The 20,879-nt window shown below is 40.3% G+C and overlaps 1 protein-coding gene across 1 annotated transcript in view; it reads left to right on the top strand.

Annotated features, from left to right (window-relative positions):
* The first annotated feature begins 2,459 nt into the window (after nucleotides 1-2,459).
* Nucleotides 2,460-20,879, top strand: part of sf3a3 (splicing factor 3a, subunit 3) — a 34,993-nt gene continuing 16,573 nt past the window's right edge. Inside the window, exons 1-12 of the mRNA XM_068006475.1 lie at nucleotides 2,460-2,665; nucleotides 4,399-4,446; nucleotides 5,749-5,801; nucleotides 6,385-6,490; nucleotides 7,329-7,401; nucleotides 8,109-8,200; nucleotides 10,923-11,005; nucleotides 13,016-13,154; nucleotides 14,583-14,651; nucleotides 17,711-17,778; nucleotides 18,225-18,329; nucleotides 20,111-20,180. Coding sequence (XP_067862576.1) covers nucleotides 2,570-2,665; nucleotides 4,399-4,446; nucleotides 5,749-5,801; nucleotides 6,385-6,490; nucleotides 7,329-7,401; nucleotides 8,109-8,200; nucleotides 10,923-11,005; nucleotides 13,016-13,154; nucleotides 14,583-14,651; nucleotides 17,711-17,778; nucleotides 18,225-18,329; nucleotides 20,111-20,180 — 1,002 coding nt within the window. The 5' untranslated portion in view covers nucleotides 2,460-2,569. The remainder of the gene's footprint in view (nucleotides 2,666-4,398; nucleotides 4,447-5,748; nucleotides 5,802-6,384; nucleotides 6,491-7,328; nucleotides 7,402-8,108; nucleotides 8,201-10,922; nucleotides 11,006-13,015; nucleotides 13,155-14,582; nucleotides 14,652-17,710; nucleotides 17,779-18,224; nucleotides 18,330-20,110; nucleotides 20,181-20,879) is intronic.

The following is a 20,879-nucleotide window of genomic DNA, read 5'->3' as shown; positions in this document are numbered from 1 at the left end:
CAAACCCGTCCCTCCCCTCCTCCCCGTAAATATCAGGACCATAGTTTCTCGACGGAAGTTGCTGGACCTGCTGAGTATCACCAGTGTTTTCTGCTTCCATCACTCAAAAACTGGTAACACTTCCTTTTACAATTGGCCCCATTTTGAGACCGTTACCACCCTGTTATCGCCAGGTGATTGAGGTGAGAATTGACCCCTGCATTTCTTCTTTTGGCGTGCTTTCCAAATCTGGAGAAAATCTCCTGCAATGGCTTCTCTTCCCGCTCTCGCACCGTTACCTCTGGAGTCCCCCAAGGATCTATCCTCGGCCCCCCCCCGTATTTCTCATCTACATGGTGCCTCTCGGCGACATCATCCGAAAACACAACATCAGGTTCCACATGTACGCTGACATTCTTAACTTAAAAATGTTGTTAATTATTTGTAGCCAAACCTCCCGTGCAATTAAAGGTGTGGAGAGATGTGTTTGTCAATTAGTGTTTCTTTTGGAGTTTGTTTTTTTTGGTTTTTTTCTCTCCCTGTGCACATTTCAAAAAGATGAACAGTATGAATGGTTTTCAGGTGATGTCATTGTCCATCAAAACCTTTCTGGTTATCAGTAGTAGTAAAAATGCTACGAATATTAAAAAGAACACGAGCAGCTCCTAAACACCCAGCTCTACCTCACCACCTCCACTGTCTCAGATTTGTTACAATGCTTGTCCGACATGAGCAGAAACTTCCTCCAACTAAACATTGGGAAAACCGAAGCCATTGTCTTCGGTCCCCGCCACAAACTCCATTCCCTAGCCATCGACTCCATCCCTCTCCCTGGCCACTGTCTGAGGCTCAACCAGACCGTTCGCAAATTTGGTGTCCTATTTGACCCTCAGCTGAGCTTCTGACCCCATATCCTCTTCATCACCAAGACCGCCTACTTCCACTTCCGTAACATCACCTGTCTCCGCCCCTGCCTCAGCTCATCTGCTGCTGAAACCCTCATCCATGCCTTTGATACCTCTAGACTTGACTATTCCAATGCTCTCCAGGCCGGCCTCTCATCTGCCACGCTCCATAAACTTTGTGCTCCTCCACAACTCTGCTGCCCCAATTGTAACTCGCACCAAGTCCCGTTCTCCCATCACCACTGTACTCGCTGACCTTCATTGGCTCCCGATCCAGCAAAGCCTCAGTTTTAAAATTCTCATCCTTGTTCCAAATCACTCCATGCCCTCACCTCTCCCTACCTCTGTAACCTCCTCTAACCTACAACCGTCCGTGCTCCTCTAATTATGGCCACTTGCACAGCCCATATTTTTATCGCTCCACCATTGGCGGCCGTGCCTTCAGCTGCTTCGGCCCTAAGCTCTGGAATTTCCTCCCTAAACTTTTCCACCTCTCTACCTCTCTCTCCTCCTTTAAACCTACCTCTTTGACCAAGCTTTTGGTCACCTGTACTAATATCTCCTTATGTGGCTCGGTGTCAAATTTTGTTTGAAAATGCTCCTGTCAAGCTTGTTGGGACGTTTTACAACCCAAGATGTTGGGCGGGGGGGGATGGAAGAGTGAACCAGGGTGTCATGGACGTAACGGTCCCTTTGGAATGCTGAAAGAGAAAGGGAGGGGAAGATGCCTTTGGTGGTAGCATCGTGCTGAAGGTGGTGGAAATGGCAGAGGATGATCTGTTGAACGCGGAGGCTGGTGGAGTGGAAGATGAGGACAAGTGGGACCCCATTGTGGTTCTACGAGGGAGGGGAAGGTTTGAGGTCAGAAGAGCGGAAAATGGGACGGACACAGGCGAGGGCCCTGTCAACTACGGTGAAGGTTAATCTACGGCTGAAGCTAAAGGAAGATATTTTGGAAGCTGCGGTGTGGAAGGTGGCATCATCGGAACAGGTGCGATGGAGGTGGCAAAATAGGGAGACTGGAATAGAGTCCTTACAGGAAGCGGGTTGAGAGGAAGTTGAATCAAAGTAGCTGCGGCTGTCAGTGGGCTTGTCATACACATTGGCGGACAGCCTAGAAATGGAGTTAGAGAAGTCAAGGAAGGGAAGTGTCGGAGATGGACCACGTGAATGTAAGGGAAGGATGAAATTTAGAAGCAAAGTTGATGAAATTTTCCAGTTCAGGGCAAGAGCAAGAAGCGGCACCGATACAATCATCAACGTACCGGAAAATAAGGTGAGGGAGGGGGACCTGAGTAGGATGTTCCACCCATTCCAGGAAAAGGTGGGTAAAGCTCAGACCTATGTGGGTTCCCATAGCGTCACCTTTTATTTGGAGTTTCAATGTTGTTAAAGTCGAACTTGTGGAAATAGTGTGTTATTTTTAAACTGACACAAACAGCAAACTCATTGATTTGAAGAGTTTTTGTACGAATTAAAGAAAACCTCGGGGCGGAACCTTTCTCCGCCGCTCGCTGAGTGGCGGAGCGAGAACGCGAGCCCCTTTTCTTTTCCGGTAGTGGATGACCTCACGTCCGTTGCGCTGTCCAATCGGGGAGCGGGTCCGCCACTGTGCGAGGTCCGTAGTTTTTTTTTTGGAGTCGGCGCCGCGACTGTTGGTGACCGAGAGCCGGGTGTCCGCCGCCATGGAGACCATCCTGGAGCAGCAGCGCCGCTACCATGAGGAGAAGGAGCGGCTGATGGACGTGATGGTGAAGGAGATGATGGTGAAGAAATCCACGGTGAGGAGACCGCGCACAGCCCAGGCCTCGGGCCTCGGGGGGGAGAGGCCTCGGGCCCGGAGTAACGCATGTCCCGGGCAGATTGAGGCAACCTTGGGATAAAATGGCCGGGCCCATTCGGCAGGAGATTCACTGGATGGGCTGACCGATAAATAAATGCAGCTCCATCTCTGGCCTCCGCTCACTATCACATGGAGAGCCCAGAGATGGGGGTCTCACAGGAGGAGGGGGGTCCAGCTCCAGACCCCCAGGACCTGAGGGTTTCACCCGACCCCCCTCCCCCGACTGCAGGTCTCACACCTCAGCCTAAATGTGATCAGCAGCAACACAGGCTCCAAAGGGCAGATTTTAGCAGAGCCCAAAAAAGAGGAAAAAATGATTAAATTGCCTTTAAAAATCCATGAGTGTTCTTCATCCCTAGAAATAAAGTAACAAATCATTTTAAACCATTAAACAAGTTAACTAAATTTTGCAAGGCACAATTTCACTGTTTGATGAATCCCCATGAGTTTAAATCAGGACTGACCTGATGGAACTGCAGCAGCCTTTTCCACTCCTGTACGTTCATATAAACGAAAAATAAAACCCCCTGCAGATTCTGGAAATCTGAAGCAGAATCAGAAAATGTTAGAAACATTCAGCGTGCCTGTGTGAAGAAAACAGACATGTTACTGTTTCAGGTGTGGAAGCTTTGTCAGAACAGTTCTGACAATAGTTCCACGCCTGAAATGTTAACTTGTTTGTTCTTTTCACAGGTACAGACTGACCTGCAGATTGTTTCCTGCATTTTCTGCTTTTCCTTCTGTACATTTCTATGTTTAGTGTAAGCTGAGGTCAGGTTTTGGAGGTGCCTGCATGAACGGGCCCTTCAAACCCAATGTGAACTCTGGAGCGACTCACTTCAGATTCAGTTGAAGTGTAAATACACCCTGAGCCACTCTCACTGATCAGTGTCACTGCTGAATTCTCACTCATGTTGACAACTTAATTTTTCCATATCGACTATTAATTTTGAGTATTTCAGTAAATTTTTTTCTACTGGAAAACTTCAAAAGCATAATGATACTCCTGATCTAGGGGTTTTCGATCTGCAAGGCAGTGTTTTGTTCATCATTATGATCTTTAAATTAATGGAAGCCATCTAAACATTAGCAGTTGAATTAGCTTAGTTATGGAGCAAGAAATCACTTCCCCATTCCTACCACTTGCAGAATGCCATTTGTTCTGGAGTGTGGCAGACAGTGACCACTTGACACGAATTGTAACAGTGGACCACACTGGTTAAATTTCTGGAAGAAAATCAGTTTGCTTTGGAACAGGATTCATACACCCATCTGTTGGAGTTTTTATCTTATTCCAGTATCCAAGTTGAATTTTTAGCTCTTGCTCAGCTTAATTTGGAAGTGATTAAAATACAGACAGCTCCTGTAATACTGAGCTACAGTCGGACGAGGCTCCTGTTCACACAAGCATAATCTGGGCTATGGACTATTCTGCCTCTGTTCAGTGTTACTTTATGATCAGTTGACAGGCCTTTCTGTGGGACAAATGTCAGTTTTTATTCCTTTTCCCTTATGAAAGGATGAGTGTTTGCAGCTGGGTTAGGCTCTGTTTGTAGGTCTGAACAAGTGGTGAAGCTCTGCTGATGAGAAGCAATTTTAAATGGTGGGGCTAGGATTCAAATTTCTACCAGTTTGTGTTTAAAATTATTAATTTTTTCATTTCTTTTCCAGCTTAGAGACCAAATAAACTCTGATCATCGTGCGAGAGCAGTACTTGATGTAAGTAAGATCATTGTGACCTAGCCTTTGTACCTGACTGCTGTTTTGCGATTGCTGTTGATCACATTTGCTTACAGGAAAATCCATTGTATAGATCAAACCTCTCTGTAGATTTTTATAATGTGCATAGTTTGAGTCTGACTTGTGCACCAGTTTTTTTGTGCCCTATTAAATGTACAAAACTGTATCCCATATTATGAACAGTCTGATAATTCTAGTTGCTGTTTTATTAAGCCTTATACTTTTGGTAATTAATCAGTTTTCTTCCCCCCCCCCCTCCATTCCCCCCCAAAGGAGATGATTAGTTCGGGGGTGAGGTTTCATGGGCATTGATAATGTTCCAGTTTGCGAATGTAGCGAGGCTATTCAGTTGAGATTGTCCACGCACATTTGCCAGCAGAGTTCAGTAGATAACGATCAGGAACAGAAACTCAGGGTCATTCTCCCCTCCTTCTTCCATCCTCTGTGTCACTGCAATGAGACCTGGTAACTCGGTGCAAACCAGGGGCCAAGCCTGAGATCTTTCCAGTCTGTAAGGCACACTGTCTTACCCAGTCTGTATGGCATACTGTCTAATGGCACAGTACAATTACTCGCTGAGATATTAGAACAGTCTTAATTATTAATAAAACTTTAGCAACTCCTGCAGCCCTAATTGTAGTTCTTTGGCCCATTCTCGCTTTCTTTTTGCTGTTTGGTAGCATGGCTTCTCAATAGTAAGGGTGGTGACTTATTTCCATAACTAGCTAGTGTTTTTAAAGCACTGAACTACAAACAGTCAAATTTTTGATTGTTTTAGATGTGTTTCACTTGAAAATGAAAAGCAAGCTAAGGATTTCCTAATGCTATAATTAACTTGAAATCTACACATTCCTCATAAACGAGGATGTTTTGATTTTAAAGTTTCCGGTTAAAACGGTGTACTTGCCAAACATGGAGTTGTAACCCTTTCTTTAAAAGGGGGTTTTCTGGCAGGGGTGAATAATTCCTGTGCTTTTTTTTTTGTAAACAACCAATCTCCCGACTCCAGCAGTTTCTCCTGTGATTGAGGATGCTGGGGTTTTGAGACTTGCTGGAACGTTGATGGTTCTACAATGATTACTACAAGTTGGGCTGGAATTGAGGGTAATTTTTTAATGTTATTTATTTGTAAAAACCTAGTCAATTGAAATAACATTAAAATGCAATTTTTGTGTTTGAAGCCTGGAAGTGTTAACCCTTTAAATTCCGATTACTGTCTCCTGTTCACCATTACCAATTTTAAATAGATTAAACTTTAAAATGTCTTAACTTATTTTCCAGAGATATATGGAAGTGTCTGGAAATCTAAGAGACTTGTATGAAGATAAAGATAGGTATGTATTATTACTGCTATAACAACTTCAGACAGTAACTCCAGTCTTGTACTTGGTGACGAATGCAGTGCAGTGCGAGCATTTTAGAATTATTGATTGTTTGATGAAACTGGCGAGATGTTGTATTCCACTTTAATTGCTTGAATGGCAGGGATAATGAAACTATTACACAGGTGCAGCACTTCTCCCAAATGAGGGTTGTGCAGCATTGACATCTAACTCATCTTCTGTCTTGCCTGGTCGTTCTTGGTGCTGCAATAATATTAAAAGGAACATATTTCTTCTCCGGGGCTGCTCTCCTGTACCTGAACCAACACAGGTGCCTCTGCCTCCAATGAAATAACCCAATTTTACAGCTTTTTAAATTCTGTTTTAAAAAAAAAACAAATGAAGACATTTTCTTGGATTTTAATCAATTATTTGACAGATATCCTGTAGCTGCCCTTTGACTGCAAGTATATCCTGTTTGAGGTCTGTAGAGAACATTCAGTGCCCTAGAGGTTGATTTGTTGCCTTTATCTGTTTTGTCCGTTACACTGTGCATATTGCAGTCCTTTATATTATGGTTTTGTTTTGCTGACAGTATGAGGAAGGATGAGTTAAATGCCATTTCGGGACCAAACGAGTTTGGAGAATTCTACAACAGGCTGAAGATGATTAAAGAATTTCACCGAAAGCACCCTAATGAGGTTGGTAACCTCATGGGCTCAGAGCTCACTTCACAGCAATGTCCGTCTGTAATTAAGGTCACTATGGAAAAGCTTGAAATGTATTGAGATTTCTTTCCACTAAATGGCATACAGTATTTCAGATTGCTTCTCAAACCAATGGAGTAAAATACTTATATTTTAAATTTGTAGCTAAATAGACGCACACAGACACGTGCGGTATGTTAAGAATATGTAAAGATTGCTCAGTTTGTTTCATGAACTCACAAGTGAATTGTGGAGATCTTTGTTGCAAGTTAAATATACTAGATTGTCAATGTTCCCTGTTATGAGTTTAGTTCATACAGCAGGTGAGGGGTAATTTTTTTTTGCAGTAATTTGTTGGAAAGGTCTTTTAACTAGTTTGTACCTGCAGTGTTCGTGGAAGTAGTAACGTGGAATCTTTGGTCCAAAATCTGTAATTCAATGCAGTGAGGTAATACCCACTGGCTCTCAGTTATTGCACTAACTTGGTCCTGTTATAAAAGAAGCTTAACTGTCCTTAGTGTAAGCCATATGTAATGAAACAAAAAGTTTAGGTCTAATATAAACATAGTGCTTTGCACATTGGGCAATATTGGGGTAATGAATGAATTGTTAACATTTTACCACCGACCTTGCAAACTTCATGTCGTACAATTTACAGTTCAGTATCACTTGCTTATTGATCAATTTGTAACCTGGATACTGGTTATGATGTGAAATAAATAGAATAGAAAAGTTTTAATTAAGGTGAATCTGTCATCTGGATGCTTGAAAAATAATCCAAATGAAACTGTTGCGAGATTGTCATTCACCTTTGTTCTTTTCCTCGTAACAGATAAGTATTCCGATGTCAGTTGAGTTTGAGGAGTTAATGAAGACAAGGGATAATCCAAGTGAGGAGGCACTGAGTAAGTCGGCGCAATTCTCTTTAGGTTTTCTGCTTTCTTTAATGTACGACACTGTTATTGTCATTGGGTAACCTCATTTCAACACTGGATCCTGTGTGAAAATCAATTTGGGCCAGTACATTATAACGTTTTAATGGTTCAGTTACATTAAACAACATATTATATCAATGAACATGATATACAAAATGCTATTAAAACCAATTTTTACATTTATCCAGATAGAGGTTTTCTGCTATTCTTTATAACCTGCTTTCTGTTATTGTTAAATGTAGTTGCCATAGTTTATTATTACTAATACAACAGGCATGAGGTACACAGTTATGTAGCAAAAGTTATCGTATCCTTGTATATTTGAATGCATTTAACACCGTCAGTTTCCAAATGCCAAATTATTTCTGTGACATGTCTTGTCTTAGCCCGTTTAGTGTACAAAATATTTATTAATTTAAGGCATCTTGGTTAATTACACTTAACATGAATGTTGCCGATTCACCTCTGAGCTATGTATTAATGTCTCTGTATTAAGTGCTGAGATAATGTTCTAACTTATTTTTAACCAGTTTTCCTCTTTGCAGCATATCTCTCTATTTTAAGATCCTTCCCAATGTCACTGACTGTTCAATGCAATGATCTCATAATAGACCTACCTTGTACCCTTTGTACAGTTCTAGTTTGTGATTGAAGTACATGTGAATTAAATCTTGTAGATCTAGTGGAGTTCACAGATGAGGAAGGATATGGACGTTACCTTGACCTTCATGACTGTTATCTCAAATACATCAACCTGAAAGGTTCAGAAGTAAGTGATGATGCAAAATAAGAAAGCTGGCAGTCAGGAAGTTCATTAAGGCTAGGCATGGTGCAGTGGTCTAGCACATTGGCACACTTGCTTGTTTCTCATGGAGTGCTAGTCTGCAATTCTCCATGAAGTTATTTATGAGTCTTGGACATATCAGTGGAAAATGCCAAGTGAAGTGAGGGAGTTCCCCACTAACAAGAAAATCAGAGGGATACTCGGCCTGCACCTGACTACTTTTCAGTTATAAAATGGCTGTGGAGGGTTCATAGTATGGAGGTAGTGGGAGAGGAAAATAATATATAATATAAAAAAAAGTAAACTAACAGGTGGAATGTAAGGAAAATCAGATATCTTAGTTTATTGCATATTTGGTATTTTAAAATGTTCATTTTCTTCTTGACTTTTTAATTGTTAAATTGTGAAAATCAATTGTGTGTTGAATAGAGGATATATAATGGTACTTGGCTTTTGAACAATAAGCCACAGGTTGACATGGGGAATTTGTTTAAATTTACTCTGAGATAGCATAGTGGGTTTATTCTGTGGGGATTTACTATCATGCACAATTGTTATGTATTCTGTACACAGAGTTGCAGTGCTTTGATACTGTTATCTGTTAGTGAATTCATTGAGGAGGATGTGGCTGGTTGGTGTGAATATTCATTTTTTTGAAATCATAATCTTCAAAAAAAAACAAATTGTAACTGTGGAATTGTTTTATAATTTAAAATGCTGTTATCTCTGGAGAGGCAGGGACTGATTAGGAACAGTCAGCATGGTTTTGTGAGAGGAAAATCATGTCTCATGAATTTGATTGAGTTTTTTGAAGGGGTAACCAAGAAGATAGATGAGGGCTGTGCAGTAGATGTGGTCTACATGGACTTTAGCAAAGCCTTTGACAAGGTACCGCATGGTAGGTTGTTACATAAGGTTAGATCTCACGGGATCCAAGGTGAGGTAGCCAATTGGATACAAAATTGGATTGACGACAGAAGACAGAGGGTGGTTGTAGAGGGTTGTTTTTCAAACTGGAGGCCTGTGACCCAACGGTGTGCCTCAGGGATCAGTGCTGGGTCCGCTGTTATTTGTTATTTATATTAATGATTTGGATGAGAATTTAGGAGGCATGGTTAGTAAGTTTGCAGATGACACCAAGATTGGTGGCATTGTGGACAGTGAAGAAGGTTATCCAAGATTGCAACGGGATCTTGATAAATTGGGCCAGTGGGCCGATGAATGGCAGATGGAGTTTAATTTAGATAAATGTGAGGTGATGCATTTTGGTAGATCGAATCGGGCCAGGACCTACTCCATTAATGGTAGGGCGTTGGAGAGAGTTATAGAACAAAGAGATCTAGGAGTACAGGTTCATAGCTCCTTGAAAGTGGAGTCACAGGTGGATAGGGTGGTGAAGAAGGCATTCAGCATGCTTGGTTTCATTGGTCAGAACATTGAATACAGGAGTTGGGATGTCTTGTTGAAGTTGTACAAGACATTAGTAAGGCCACACTTGGAATACTGTGTATAGTTCTGGTCACCCTATTATAGAAAGGATATTATTAAACTAGAAAGAGTGCAGAAAAGATTTACTAGGATGCTACCGGGACTTGATGGTTTGACTTACAGGGAGAGGTTGGATAGACTGAGACTTTTTTCCCTGGAGAGTAGGAGGTTAAGGGGTGATCTTATAGAAGTCTATAAAATAATGAGGGGCATAGATAAGGTAGATAGTCAAAATCTTTTCCCAAAGGTAGGGGAGTCTATAACGAGGGGGCACAGATTTAAGGTGAGGGGGGAGAGATACAAAAGGGTCCAGAGGGGCAATTTTTTCACTCAAAGGGTGGTGAGTGTCTGGAACGAGCTGCCAGAGGCAGTAGTAGAGGCGGGTACAATTTTGTCTTTTAAAAAGCATTTGGACAGTTACATGGGTAAGATGAGTATAGAGGGATATGGGCCAAGTGCAGGCAATTGGGACTAGCTTAGTGGTATAAACTGGGCGACATGGACATGTTGGGCCGAAGGGCCTGTTTCCATGTTGTAAACTTCTATGATTCTATGATTGGCTACACAATTGATAGTGTTCCAGGATTTCAGGATAAAGTAGCATTAATGTAACAGTAGAGATAGGTCTTTCAGTTAGGATAATGCTCCCCCTGGTGGCAAGTGGTTGTATCTCCTTATCTGGATTTTTTTTTGTAAACATTACAGATTCTGACGAATGGTACCTGTCTGAAGTATTGTGAATTCCTTTTGAATCTGTCTTAAAATGAAAGTTACTGTCTCTGGGTGCCCTTTACAGCTGCTAAGATGGTTATAACTTCTGTCCTGTTATATCTGCAGAGATGAATTTCTGTGGAATGTGAGCAAATAGCTGGATTCTCTGAATAAACAACATATTGTTATAATCTACAGTGTTACGAAGATTTCAGTAAAGGGTAATGGAAAGCATGTGAAATTTTCCTGTAACTGAGCTGTGCCGTCTTTCGATTGGATTTCAGTGAAACACATGTGGTGCTACTGTACTCAAAGAATTCAGTCAGGATTTTTACCAAGAGATGAGTTCTGGGACACAGCTGTTGCTTCATGTTTATAATTGTTGGTCTGAATAGCAAAGATTTGCAACATGAAAATAAGCATAAAACAGTTTTAGTTACCTCTTATCTGAGTGTAACGAATTATGATATTGCAGTGGACTTTGTAACATTTGGTGTTTTTTTTCTAGAAATGTGATTATATTACCTACTTGACTACATTTGATCAACTTTTTGATATTCCGAAAGAAAGAAAGAATGCAGAATATAAGCGGTAAGCGGAATTATTTTTCTCACATTTTTGGCGCCCCTCTGTTGAGACTCTGCTTCCTCGGTTACCTACCCCCACTGTACTGTACTGCCAAAAGAAAGAAGACTATTGTTCAGGAAAAAAGCTTTTAAATAAGCAGGATATTAGTGACTGACAGGGCTGGCAAGAAGTTGGAAGTACTCGTCAGTTGGAAGTGTCACCTTTTCTTCTCCTGCCAGTCAGATTGTTTACTTTTACATACAGGATCCCATCCTGAAACCATGAATTCATCTATTTCATTACAGCAAGCCTAGAAGGAAGCAAAGGGATCAGCTTGCAATGTCCCTGTGTCATTGCACTGCTACAAAAAAACTTGGTTCGTTTACTGGATAATCTCATGCCACGAGTGCCTTTCCCTGCTTTGAGTCTGTTGAATATTTGCTAAACATGATGTGGGGCGAGGCAAGCAAAATTGCCTCACAGACTGATGCAATTGGTAGCATTGTTGTGATTTGCCACTGAAGTTATTACAGGTAGAAAAGTCCTGTAACTGAAATAAACATTTTGTTTAATGGGAAGTAGGAAATGCTATAATTTATCATAAGTACGCATTCCTACTTCTTATCCTTACATTGAAGTTTCCCTTTAAAGTAATTTCGGTATTACTTTTAATGTCATGTTCTATCCTGAGTGTGAGTTAACCATGTATAGTTTATCTGCTTTTTTATTTCCATCACTTATTGAAAACTGACATAGCAAAAGGCAGGTAATAAACACAACAGGACGTTATGAAAAGGCACCTTATATTTGGTCACAGTTTGTCTCAGTGGTCGCACTCAAACCTCTGAGTCAGAAGAATGTGGGTTCAAGCCCCACTTCAAGACCTGAGCAGTGCTGAGGGAGTGCTTCATTGTCAGAGGTGCCATTTTTTGGATGAGATGTTAAACCCTTCTGCCTGATCAGGTGGATTTTAAAAAATCCCACGGCACTAAGAGCACAGAGTTCTTCTGCTGTTTCGGCCACCGTTTGTCCCTGAAAGATCAAAAACAGATTAACTGGTCACTTATCTCATTTGCTGCTTTTGCTTTTTGTAAATTGATTGCCAATTTTGCCCACAAAATAAGTGATTAAACATCAAAAAACTACTCACTGGCTGTGAAGCACTCAGACATTCTGAAGATGTGATAGGTGCAATATAAGTGCAAGTTCCCCCTTCTGCTTCTTTACATACTCCTGTTGTTTCATTGGGAGAACGGTGATGAATTTGGTCGAAAGTCACTTGCAGTTGCGTGCTTGCTCTTATTTTCTAGGTGCTTGACTGAGGCTTATTTAAGTTACAAGGTGGAAATGTTTCGTGTCTATGTATATAAGTGATAAAGCAATATTGGTTGTGTAAGTCTCTGGAATATTTCTTATGTTCGCCCATAGTAATTCATTCTGAAATATTTTGCAAGGTAAAATGTAAAATCATTTACTTGGCCCATAGTGTTGAATTTTTGAATGGTTCTGCTTTCTCTTTGGGTAATAATTGATCTAACTTCACACTGGAATTTTATCCCCTTTGAATACTAACTAATACCAACTTGCATCTTTATTTCACAGTATTTTATGTTTCCTGCGTATTATATGCATTAAAATTACTCATCCATCACAAAATATGCCAAAAATCAGGGAGGGTGATGGGTTGAGTAAATGTTTTTGAAAGGTGCAAATTTCAGTGTTTGGGAACTTTCTCTGAAAAGTTTAAAAATCACCATATGTAGATTATAGTAAACCGTATTGTGTATTTAAGAGAAACTGACTTCAAAGATGAAACCTAAGGGCCACAACTTCTCCCCCTTCAAATCAATTAAATTCTTTAAGTTAAAAGTCAACACTTTTTTTGTTAACTGGATGCTTTGTTTTGTTGTAACTGGGTCAAATGTAAATCACTCCCCTCTTCATTATTTAACATAGTTAGTGTACTTGAAAGGACATAAGCACAAAGATAAAATCCATTTTAATTGCAATGAAGTCAATTTTTAATTCCTCTAGGTATCTGGAAATGTTGTTGGATTACCTCCAGGATTATACAGACCGAGTGAAGCCTTTACTGGATCAGAATGAGCTCTTTGGCAAAATACAAATTGACTTTGAGAAAAAATGGGAAAATGGCACATTTCCTGGCTGGCCAGTATGTAATATTTTAATTATTATAGTATAACATTATGTTAGGGTAAATGTAACAGATGACTATACAAAAAAAAAGCTAATTTTGTGGGCTTCTTGGCAACCATAATTCAGGACTTTTTGTATTCAGTGCCATTTTCACTTGGCTTGGGATCACTTCTATTACCCAAAATTATAGAAGTGATATAAATATTCCTAGACCACTGTGAAGCAAATCTACACCAATCTTTTGGGTTTGCGAGTTAAACCCAACCTATAGCAGTACATTAGCCATCTTAAATAAGTTGTTAAACAGTGGCTACAAAAGCTGGTAGAAAAATATAACTCCTACTATTCACCATTTGCAATGTCAGTGTTGTTTATAGTATATACATGCCTAAGATGGCGGAGTACAGGAAAAAACATTTCTTGCCCCTAAATTCTGTATAATATAGTAGTGTTAATTTTGTGCCTCTCTGGATAAAGGGATGTTCAGACACGCAGGCCCAGATAATCCTTTTTAGGTGAATTGGGGCATGATATGGGGTAATGGGACTTTCACCCATCAAATGCACCTCTGACCTCAGCCAAGTTTCTAGCCTCAGAATCATTAACATAATTATGGCAGGCTCCCTGGCATCTGTCGGAGGGCCTTCATAGCAGGATGTCAAGCATAGATTGTTTAAAAAAAAATGTTAACAAGTGCTTAAGCCTATGCAGCCAATTACTGCACTGATTACTGGGTGATTAAACTTTAAATGGTCCTTCTGCCGATAACAAGACTGGACACCAGGGATAAGCAGGTGTCTCTGGCGTCCAGTGTTGCTATGGACCAAATGCTGGAAAATATGTCGGATGATGTATTTCTGACATTTGAATATCATTTCAGTAGGCCCATGCCATATTCAGTAAGCAGGAAAATGGACAGTGACGCAGTGGAGGGGGGCCCTGTCTCATTTTCTATCCCAGTTCCATCTGGAAATTGGTAGAGGGAGGGTGAAAGATCCCGGCTCCAATGTTGCGTCAAATAGTCCCACGTCAAATATAGCATGCCAAAGTGCGAAGTAAATCACCCCCCTACTGGTGGATTTAGAATGGGGAGGAGGGGTCTGTTAAAATTCCACACTGACCTGAAGGATTTGAGTGCCATGAAACCTGGTGTTATAACATTTGATGTCAAACGGTTTGAACATTTTCACACAGCTGGGCCCTGGGCCATGACACCCATAAAAACATTTTCTGCTCTGCAATCTAAATAATTCTTTGACCAGAGCTGTTGCATCAAACTTGTATACAGTGAAGGGATCAGTTAATTGTGGCAAACACTCAAAATTAATGATTTGAGTTAAGTCATCTTACAATACATTTATATTGCATATAGGGTTTAGGATTATCTTTATATGCATATCATTTAGTTTGACTGAGTGAATATAACTGCAGTTTCTCTTTACAGAAAGAGACGAGCAGTGCCTTGACTCACGCAGGGGCTCACTTAGATCTGTCGGCTTTCTCGTCCTGGGAAGTAGGTTCTCCCTTTAATTGCTTGTGGTTTTAATTCTGGTTTGTTTTAAAGTTTAAGCTGCTACAGTGACCATTATTCGAAATACGATGGCCTGGAATTTCTTGGAAAATTTTGGCGTAACTATACGTATTTTCTATATCTTCGAATGCTTTTTTATGGCATTACATTCAAAAGAGAAAAGCTTCCAAAATTATATTTTCTTTAACATGCCATGTTTAATGTGCATGAATGATGGGTTGATGGCTTCAAACTTTAATTTTCAGAACATTAGTAAGATAAAGAGGGACTTAAAGGATATAGATGGCATAAGTTCTGCACTTTCCTGAGGCCTTAATTGTTAATGCTGATTTCCGCTTGTCATATGCCCGTTTTTACGTTTGGGCGTATGTTGGTGAGATTCTGTGGAAATTTTGATATAGATTGCCTTTGGCAACATCAGTGTAGAAACAGGTGTAAATTTCCGTTAGAACATAAGAAATAGGAGCAGGAGTAAGCCACAAGGCCCCTTGCGCCTGCTCTGCCATTCAATAAGATCATGACTGATCTTCGCCCTCAACTCCACTTTCCCGCCCGATCCCCATATCCCTTGATTCCCCTAGAGTCCAAAAATCTATCGATCTCAGTCTTGAATATACTCAACGACTGAGCATCCACAGTCCTCTGGGGTAGAGAATTCCAAATATTCACAACCCTCTGAGTGAAGAAATTCCTCCTCATCTCAGTCTTAAATGGCCGACCCCTTATTTTGAGACTGCCCCCTAGTTCTAGACTCTCCAGCCAGGGGAAACATCCTCTCGGCATCTACTCTTAGAATCTTATATGTTTCAATGACATCACCTCTCATACTTCTAAATTCCAGCGATGTGGAGATGCCGGTGATGGACTGGGGTTGACAAATGTAAGGAATCTTACAACACCAGGTTATAGTCCAACAGTTTTATTTGAAAATCACAAGCTTTCGGAGGCTTTCTCCTTCGTCACCTGACGAAGGAGAAAGCCTCCGAAAGCTTGTGATTTTCAAATAAAACTGTTGGACTATAACCTGGTGTTGTAAGATTCCTTACAAATTCCAGAGAGTATAGGCCCATTTTACTCTATCTTTCCTTATTGAACATCCCACTTGTCCCAGAAATCAATCTAGTGAATCATTATTGCACCACTTTTAAGGCAAGTATATCCTTCCTTAGGTAAGGAGACCAAAACTCTACACAATGCTCCAGGTGTTGTCTCACCAAAGCCCTGTACAGCCCTGTGTGAGGCAGAAGAAGGAAATTCTGGCCTATTGAGTCAGTATGGAGTAAAGATAAATCAGCATTATGCTATTGTTTGGGAAATTCTAGGGGGAGTACTTAGAACAAAAAATACTCTTATAGAAAAGAATAATAGGCCAAGAATTCTAATTGATAGTTCTAGAAAATAGGGGACTACTTTAAACAAAAGGTACTCTCCCTGCAGTCTAGACTTTAATTTCCCCTTTAAGCTGATCATTGGAATATATTTAAAAGTTGCAGTTTGTAGTCCTTTATTCCCTAAATATTGATACTAGCTGCAAAATCCTGAAACTGCACTGGCTCAAAGCATGTAGAATGCTGTTTGATGTATGTTGAACATTTTGATATAATGGTCAACACTTGTCCCAAATTCATTACAGATCTATTTTCAATTTGGTTCAGTGTTAGCACTCTTGCCCCTGAGTCAAAAGGTTGGGGTTCAAGCCCCACTCTAGAGACTTGAACATATAATCTGGGCTGACACTTCAGTGCAGTACTGATGTAGTCCTTCACTGTCACAGATGCTGCCTTTGGGTGAGATGTTGAACCCTTGCAGGTAGATGTTAAAGCCCCCAAAGCACTATTCAAAGAAGAGTAGGGGAGTTCGCCCAGTGTCTTGGCTAACATTTATCCCTCAAACAACATCACTAAAACAGATTATCTGGTTATTTGTGGGTTTTATGAGTTGCTGTTAAACTAAACACTTCCTGTATTTACCTACTAAATAAACAAAACCAATTCTGCACCTCTACACGTTTGCATCCTGCAAAGATACAGAAACACAGGCCAGCTTCTCTTCAATTTTCAGGACTGTCCTAGCTGAAGTACAGTGTAGTAACCAATTTTAATTGGTTTAGTTGACATATTAAAACTTTACCAAAACGGTAGCAAAATATCACTGCATTCCGTATACTGGGACATAGCAATGTCCATCATGATGCTCGTGCACAGTTGTCAAAATAACAGAAATGGCCTCCAATGAGCCTGCAGCAAGTGTGGCAAATCATGCAGTAAATTGGTGGGGAGGGGGGGATGGTGCACAAAGATAGTATATCTTCAATTGTGCTGTTCTCCTGGGACCTGGTCACTAAGGTAAAAGTGCCTTTTGACTGGAGAATGTTAACATACAGCATTATGTCAATCAGAAAGGGTTTTAGATTAAGATACTCCACCCAGATTATGATAGCAACAGTTCAGTAGCAGTGTTTGGATGGAGAGAGGGGGCAGGGAGAAGTAGGAGAACCTGTCATTTGTAGAAAACCAAGTTGGGAATAGAACATTTCCATTTCTTTCTTTTGTATCGCTGTCCAACTTTTTCTCTCATTTTCTACTACTTTCCTGATGGCAAAAGTTCATGCAGATTTATGGTGGGCATCAGCAGGTCTCTAATATCTTGTTCAAGTGGCCATTTCTCATATATGAGGTGAGACAGTGAGTATTAACAGGCTTCTCCTAGCCAAGTCTGATCTTCTCACCCAATGCCCACATGTAAACATGTCCAGCAAAGGTGACTAGATAACAATCAGGAGTAGGAGTCCAGGGTATGTGTGTTTTTAAAAAAGGTTGGTGCACTGGCTAATTGTGCTCCCGCTACGGTTGGCTAATTCAGCATACGATTGGGCAGTGTTTGTTTTGATGTGATTGCAAAAACAGGTTTAAGATAGTCATCTTTGGGATTGTGCCTGCCAGACAGTTCTCTGCTTGGTTATGACTGCTCGGGGCGTTCATAAATTTAAAAATATTACATCAGGCTCTCTTCATTAACTGTGGTTATGCTTGAACCGGCAGGAATTGGCTTCCCTGGGGTTGGACAGACTGAAATCTGCTCTGATGGCTTTGGGTCTGAAATGTGGAGGGTAAGTGTTCAATCTGAGTCAACAGTTTACAGGAATAAACACTAACAAAAAAAAAGAAATAAACCCAAGCTTAATTTTAGAGTTGAGAGGCTTTGTCTGGATTTTAAAAAAGGAAATATTTTAAGATTGGTGTATGAAAGGGGATATAAATTTGAAGTTATTTTGTCAAATTGCTCTTTAATTGCTAAAGAGTTTTTTGAAATTACAAATCACTCTACAAAATTACTTCAATTGCTAACAACTGAAGTTGGGATCACATGATAAGTTGTACCTGCGATGGCAAATGGTATAATTTATTGTACCGATAATCAATGTCTGTAGGGTTGTAATATTCATGTACTAGAATTACTGGCTTGAAGATCTTAAATGCCATTTAAAGGCTTTAAATATGCATCGTTAATATAGTAACCCAATGCACAATAATAATAGTTTCTTCTTTCCTTCAGAACCTTAGAAGAGAGAGCGCAGAGGTTATTCAGTACTAAGGGGAAATCTCTGGAGTCACTGGACCCATCGCTATTTGCAAAATCTAAATCCAAAGGCACAAAAAAGTTAGTAGATTATGAAAATCATTATTTGTGTAGTTATCTATCATGCAGACAATCCAGTTTATGTAGGAGACTCATGCTGCCAGTATTGTTTCTCCATTGATTACCAACTTACGAAATTGATGGGCAGGAAAAGACCAGCTTGTCCATCAAGCCTGCTCCACACTCATGTTGGCCGGAGCATCGTGAATAAACACATCAACACATCCTCCCATTCTCCCCCCCCACTCCCCGCAGCCATGTAATCTCCTGGGAGAGGCGAAAAAACCCAGTGCCAATAAGGGAAAAAAATACTCTGGAAAATTCCGCTCCGACCCCCTCTGGCGATGGAAACCAGTCCAGGAGATCACATGGACCAAGTATTATCTCTCAAGACATTTATTTATTCAGCAGAACTTTTGTCATCATAAAATTCTGAAAAAAACCACACACAAAACTTGTACATCTTTCTCTCACTCATTCCCCCCCTCCTCAGCTGACGGTTTTGGGGTAGAGTACCATCGCCACTATGTGTTCTCCAGTATATAACCATCCTTCGTGTGTGGGCTGAGACAGCAAGTGTTGGTAGGCTATTTGACCAAGGCTAACGCTGTCTTCAAGCACCTTCTCAGCGGGGATCACTGTATAGCAATCAGGAATGGGAGCCCCAAGTGATTTTTCCCTTCCCTAACCCAGGTGGTGTCACAGCCAGTTATAGCATCATTTGAGATTAGCTAATTCTGCACAGACCTGGGATCTCCGTGACTGTTTGGCTCAGTTATTCCCTGCTTTTTATTAGTTGAATTAGTGGGGAGAGCCACCAGTATATTTCTCGATATTCCCATTTATAATGCCAAAAAACAAACTATTCTAATTTTTGTTAAGGATATTATGCCTCAATGAATACCCTTAATGAACAGCCAAATCTTAATCCTATTATCACCCAAAGTGCATGCAAAGGGATGATTAGGAGCAGGAACTTTGGTTGATATTTCTTCTCTCTAACTTAGGAGTGCTGCAGTCAGTTGTAGCACCGTTACTGTTCCCTCACCATAGAACAAGAATCATATCTTGGGAACTTCCTGTATCACTCACTGGATAAACTTATTGAATCATCAGGGGAATGACAATATGGCTTTAAGTTGTAACCAACTTTTTAATATTTATCTCCTAGCGCATTTAATGTCATACATGCAGGAATGGACATTGGGTCTCAATTCAAGTAAATGTGTAAAGAACCATTGATCCTATTTGCTGCTTCAAACAACAGATGAAAGTTTGGAATATACACAGGAGACTTGGGAGATGAGGTGGAACCAATTCTGTGTGTCGTGACACAAACATTCAGATGCATGTTTTGCTAGTCAGAAGAGGAAGCCCCCTAATATGACAGCACATTGCAAATCAGGGTATGAGGTGTCACCAGAACCCTCGAGGTTGCCAAGTTAAAGAACATAACTACATCTGACCTGTAGTGCTTGACACATGAAATGGAAAAAATATTCCTTTCCCTAAAGCTAACAATTCTCAACTTACTGAGACCAAAAATAAAATAATTGTAACATGCTGTGGAATATTATATGCATATATTGGAATTGCAATAGAAATCTAATAGACAAACACTGCTCCACTGTTGTATTTATTCATGCTTTGTAAAATTGAAAACTATCCCAGAGCAGAGATTCTGCTATCAGTTCATGTGCTTGCGTGCTGTCAAATATTTACAAGAAATGATATGTTCCTGTATTTTATTTTGAACTGCTTCCTTCAATTTAGTTAATTTTTTTCCCCCACCTCAATTGCAGGGATTCAGAACGCAACAAAGAAATTGCTTTTCTTGAAGCTCAAGTGTATGAATACATAGAAATTCTCGGGGTGAGTTTTCCTGAGATTGTTGCTTGTCTGTCTGTCTGACCTATCTGATTGGAAGGATTTAAAATTTACTATGGCCACTGTTTTAAAACTGAAGTTTTGTCTGAATGGATACTGGCTTTCTCGTAGCACACCAATTGAGTATCATTTTGATTTAACTTGCATAAAAGATTTACTTTTGTATAATCATAATGGGAAAAGCAGATCCTGTATATCACAGTGAAAGAAACTTACTATTGCCACAGTTGGGGTTGCATGGGAAAGCAGCAAATTCGGTGAAATTACAGAAATCTGCTGTCCTTGGCTGCACGCTTCTCAGTCTGCATTTTTAATGATCTGTGAGCAACATCTGCCAATAAAAAAATAAGGCAGAAACTGAACAAATCACTCAAAATGCTTATCAAAATTTTTTCACCTGTCGGCACCTGCTCATTTTTCTTTCGAACAAACTCAAATGTTTAGGGCTTAAAATAAGTTTTGTAACAATAGACGTATAAAAAAAAAGATACTTCTCAATAATATGATTAAATTTATCTATAAAATTTTCATTGAGTAGCCTCATTAAAGTTTTTATTCTGAGGCTTCTACCATACTCAAAAGTACTGGGCTTGGAATTGATGCTTTTTCCAGAGCGGTCACTGTGTAAGCTAAACTGAGTTGCCAACACTGCCTGGGCCTGCATTTCCCAGGTTGCTGCCGGGG

Source organism: Heptranchias perlo, chromosome 26, assembly GCF_035084215.1.
Source record: "Heptranchias perlo isolate sHepPer1 chromosome 26, sHepPer1.hap1, whole genome shotgun sequence".
In the NCBI taxonomy this organism is placed as follows: domain Eukaryota; kingdom Metazoa; phylum Chordata; class Chondrichthyes; order Hexanchiformes; family Hexanchidae; genus Heptranchias; species Heptranchias perlo.
Note: the sequence above shows the minus strand (reverse complement) of the source record. Positions and strands in the feature narration are given on the sequence as shown.